We start from the raw sequence: 5,036 nt of genomic DNA, 5'->3' as shown, positions 1-5,036 counted from the left end.
TGCTTGTGTGACTAGAATTCATTTCAGTAGATTTTTTATTGAAATTTATGATTTGATAAAGAGTTGAGCAAATTTAGTGTGACATAAGAAAATTCTACTTCCTATATTTTTTTCTACGGGGCCTCTGCTTTTATAAAACATGAAATTGTTTGGGGGGTTTAAGTAATCTTCCAGCAAAAACTACAAATTTTAACGTGTGTACAAACTAAAAAAATTGCCTCGGATGTAAAGTGGTTAAAAAGAAACCTTTCCAACAAAAAGATTAAACAAACAAATGTAAAAATGGCCCCCGAGGGCCGAGGAATTTAAAAAAAAACTTTTACTTTTTAAAAATGTGTTAATATTGTAGAAAATTACTGAGAGATAAAATAAGGGGCGGAGTTATAATATCTCATCCACTCCCAGTGATCGGAGCAGAAGGAGTGCTCTCTGGTTGTTGGTCTTTGTGTACACGCTCTAACATTTGTTCTACTGGAGGGCGATAATCTTTCTTCCGGCCCAGCAAGCTGCAGACGTATCTCCGACACTGGGAGGAGGCAAAATAATAGATAAGAGGATCCAGACAACAGTTTATGCTGCTGATACAGGAAGAGACCATGTACACCATATACACAACGGGATCATCAAATACAATTGTCCGCACAAGGTAAACTAGATAGATGACATTGGTGGGACCAAAACAAAGGATAAACATACACAGCACAACCACGGACAGGCGGATAGCTCGCAATCTCTTATGTGTGCCATCAAATTGTGATCTGCTGAGACTGCGGATGATTCCAATGTAACAGAAAGTTGTAATTAATAACGGTAAGAAAATAAAAAGTGAGAAAGCCGAGGAGAAATAGGGAAAAGTGATAAATGAGAAATTACGCCAAAGGTGCTGATAATCCTGACATATTGCGATATCTCGTGCAGGAAATGTATAGGTTTGTTCTTCTATGAGAATAGGGACAGTGCCGGCCAATGAGATGACCCAGATGACGCCACACACCAGCCAGGCTCGCTTCACTGTGCGCCAGGGGAGAGACCGCACCGGGTAGACCACAGCCAGGAAACGGTCCACGCTGATACTGGTCATGAGCAGGGAGGAGCAGAACATGTTACAGTAATATGCGGCCATGACAAAGCGACACATTCCTTCTCCGAACAGCCAGTTAGATCCCGAGAATCGGTAGATGATATAAAAAGGCAGGACGCTAATGAGGAGGACATCTGCAGTGGCGAGGTTCAGCATGAAGACCACTGCCGGCTTCCTGACCTTCATCTTCACCAGGAACATGACGATCGCCATGATATTGAGAGGAAGAGCCACAAGGAACACAACAGTATAGATGGATGGGACCAGCCTGGCCACACTCCAATGTCTGGTTGTAGTACTTAAAAACTGATCATAGCGTACATTCCAATCTGGAGAGTAAAAACATAATATTTAGTATAACTGAATGAACTAGATACACTTACTTTGTGTTTAAAACAGAATTCAGCTTAAAAACATAAAATAAATAGCCAATAAAAAATCAGCAATCATCCTCCATAACCCGGAGCTCCTCCCCCCAGTAATTCCTTTTGGTGACTAGATGTCATCAGTCTTCCTCTGAGGAGCCATCACATAGTCTGGGACCACTGTACTATTGCAGTAAATATTGGGTCAGCAGGGAAGGGAGTTGGGTATCTGTTAATGGGGTATTGTGGGGGGAGGGGGCAGGCAGAGCGACATGTTGGCAGTGCAACAGTGATGTAACAATAGCCGTAGCATAGTGTACTGACTATGCTGCCCACTCTCCTGCTGCCTCTCCTTCATACATACTTCATGTTAAGAGCAATGACACATGTTCCCTGGAATTCATAAAGAGTGTCTCCATCGTACATCTGCACTACTAATGTCGGTGCTTGACCAGATTCATGTACCTGCTGCAAACGCTCCTCAATGGCCCAGAATGCACCTTTGTTGGCAAAATGCATTGGAGTGCTATTCACAATGAATGGTACCGCATAGCACCATTGCAAATAGTGTGTGATGCTTTGTGGTAATATGCATGCATTGTTTACAAACTAATCCATTACCAGGGGCTGACTGGCAACTTTTTGCCCGGGGGGCAAGTACAACACAGAGGCCCATGGTGCAGCGACTTGGCCCACTTCCCACTTTGCCTCTTCCTCCGCCCCCACTTGCCACTTTTGCCATCCATGTAACAGTAGTGTGATTGGTCGGGTGATGTGAGGACTCAGTAGGAAGTCCATGAAAGGGGTGACTGGCTAGGGGCTGGTGCTCTCCCCCCACTGGGCTCCCTAAATGGTTCTGGCCTAACTCCGCTTCATGTCCGCTACTTAGGCACTCTCACCCACTGTGGGCCACCGGACTTCTAGGCTGTGAGCTGTTGGGAGGATAGTGGGAGGAGCCAGACCGTGTCAAAGTCAGTGTTCTATCATTTTTCTCGACCGAGTCACTTACGGTGAGGCCGTGTCATTCAAATCAGCTGTTTTCATGACCCCCTTTCTTCATGCACACCTGGTAGTAACGCGGTAGATGCATTCCTGGGTTGAGGAAAATTATAGCCCACCAGTAGCAGAGGGATGCCTCGTCAGTGCGGTACACGACTCCTGTGACTATGGTAGTTCTGCCACTGACTCCAAGCTGTAGAGCAGGGGTAGCCAAACTCCGTCCCTCCAGCTGTGGTGGAACTACAAATCCCATGAGACATTGCGAGATTCTCACAGCCACAGACATGACTCCTGGAGAGAGATCATCATGGGATTTGTAGTTCCACCACAGCTGGAAGGACGGAGTATGGCTACCCCTGCTGTAGAGGGACTACAAATCTCAGCACATTATATTACAATGTAGATTAATACCATCAGCTATAGAGGACTACAATTCCCAGCAATACATTTTAAAGCAATGCAGAATAGTATATTAATTTGCTACATACTCTGTGCTACCGCTCTTTTCCAGGGTGCCAGCCTGATGTCTTGGTCGGAGGGTTTCAGGAAGGGTGTGGAGAGTATCAGCAGAGGGAGATGTGCGGGCGAGGGAAGAGCTGTAAGCAGGCACCATGTGGTTACCCAGAAGGCTGCTACATAGGACCTAACACAGCCGAATCAATTTGAAAAATTAAAGCACCGGTATCGGTTTTTAGTTGTCATGGCACTCTCACCAATACTGGTGTCAGGGCATCTCTGGTCTGAAGGCCTTTGTAGGTGTCAAAAATCACGTGTAATAACACTAGCTGGCAGGTGCAAATATCAAAAGTCCTGTAGCACTACCGGAATTCCCATAGGCAAAAATGGGCGCTCGCAGTGACTGCGGATGGCGCCGCATCAAGCCAAGTTTGTAAAGAAAAGTCACCAGCACTCCAGCATGACAAACACGTCAATTTCAGCGAATCTTCATTTTTTATTTTCAGAAGTCACTCAAAGTAGAATCAAGAGCTTTCGGGGCCACACAGGGTCACACGTTCACTCTAAGCCTGATCCCTGTGTGGCCCCGAAAGCTCTTGATTCTACTTTGAGTGACTTCTGAAAATAAAAATTGAAGATTCGCTGAAATTGACGTGTTTGTCATGCTGGAAACGCAGAGTGTAGTGGTCAGTGGTGTAATGCAGTGGTCAGTGGTGTGATGCACAGTGCAGAAGTTAGCAGTGTAACGCAGAGTGTAGTGGTCAGTGGTGTAACGCAAAGTGCAGAGGACAGCACAGTACAGAGTTCAGCAGTGCAATGCATAGTACAGAGGCCAGCGGTGTAATGCAGAGTACAGAGGTCAGTGGTATGATGCACAATAAAGAGGTCAGCAATAACGCACAGTACAGAGATCAGTGCTGTGACGCACAGTGCAGAGGTCAGTGGTCTAATGCACAGTGCAGAGGCCAGAGGTGTAATGTAGAGGCCAGTATGTACGCAGTGCAGAGTTCAACAGTGTAATGTAGAGGGTCAGTATGTACGCAGTGCAGAGGTCAGCAGTGTAATGTAGAGGTCAGTATGTACGCATTGCAGAGGTCAGCAGTGTAATGTAGAGGGCCAGTATGTAATGCAGCGCAGAGGCCAGCGGTGTAATGTAGAGGTCAGTATGTACGCAGTGCAGAGGACAGCGGTGTAATGTAGAGGTCAGTATGTACACAGTGCAGAGGACAGCGGTGTAATGTAGAGGTCAGTATGTACACAGTGCAGAGGACAGCAGTGTAATGTAGAGGTCAGTATGTACGCAGTGCAGATGTTAGCGTTGTAAAGTAGAGGTCAGTATGTACGCAGTGCAGATGTTAGCGGTGTAATGTAGAGGTCAGTATGTACGCAGTGCAGAGGACAGCGGTGTAATGTAGAGGTCAGTATGTACACAGTGCAGAGGACAGCAGTGTAATGTAGAGGTCAGTATGTACGCAGTGCAGATGTTAGCGGTGTAATGTAGAGGTCAGTATGTACGTGTATGTACCATTTTTTCTAAGTTGCCTGCATGTCCTGAGGTGATGCCTTCAGCCGCCTCATGGTGTCTCCTGCAGTGCTCACTGTGCCTTTTGGTCCCGCGCAGCTAACTATGCTGCCGGCCAATCGTGTGCAGTCTCCCTCCCAGCCTATAGCAGCTGAAAGGGAGCGGGAGCTGCCGTCTGTGGCCGCCGAGGAGCCCGATCGGAACACGGGCATCAAAGTAAGAATTTGTCTCCTCCTGTAAAAACGGCCCCCGCAGGCGCCGCTGCAGGGGCAATCACTTCTTTCATCTCTCCACTTTCAGCCGCTGCAGCAGAACGGGCGAAAGGGGAGAGATAAAAAAAAGAGTGATTACCACTGCGGCGCCGGCGGGGGCCGTTTTTAAAGGCATTAGAGAGGCCCGGGGGGCCCCCCGGCCCAGTCCGCCCCTGTCCATTACAGTATTGACTTATTATTCTATGTCCGGGGATTCCTGAAGCTACAAATTCTTGCGGCAGGAATTCCAGCCGTGTCCATACAAAAGTGGTCGCTATGACAGCGTGTAGGCAGTTGTCAGTGACAGGGCAGCCTAGCTGGCTGCAGGATAAAGTGGGTTAATAAGTGTATATAACTACTTT

General features: G+C 47.2%; 1 protein-coding gene across 1 annotated transcript; it reads right to left on the bottom strand.

Moving 5' to 3' along the window:
• Positions 1-391: 391 nt before the first annotated feature.
• LOC108802574 (proteinase-activated receptor 1-like) lies at positions 392-1,387 on the bottom strand. Its single transcript, XM_018574430.1, has one exon. The coding sequence runs from the start codon at positions 1,292-1,294 to the stop codon at positions 392-394; it is 903 nt and encodes a 300-aa protein (XP_018429932.1). The 5' UTR covers positions 1,295-1,387.
• Between the last annotated feature and the right edge of the window lie 3,649 nt (positions 1,388-5,036).

The sequence above is a fragment of the Nanorana parkeri genome, unplaced genomic scaffold (assembly GCF_000935625.1).
Source record: "Nanorana parkeri isolate BGI_ZX_2015 unplaced genomic scaffold, ASM93562v1 scaffold2964, whole genome shotgun sequence".
NCBI lineage: Eukaryota > Metazoa > Chordata > Amphibia > Anura > Dicroglossidae > Nanorana > Nanorana parkeri.
The sequence above is the reverse complement of the archived record's forward strand: the minus strand, read 5'-3'. Positions and strand labels throughout refer to the sequence as shown.

What these genes read in the sequence shown, in the direction of transcription:
- LOC108802574 (XM_018574430.1), bottom strand. Translation starts at nt 1,294, where the DNA reads ATGGCGATCGTCATGTTCCTGGTGAAGATGAAGGTCAGGAAGCCGGCA.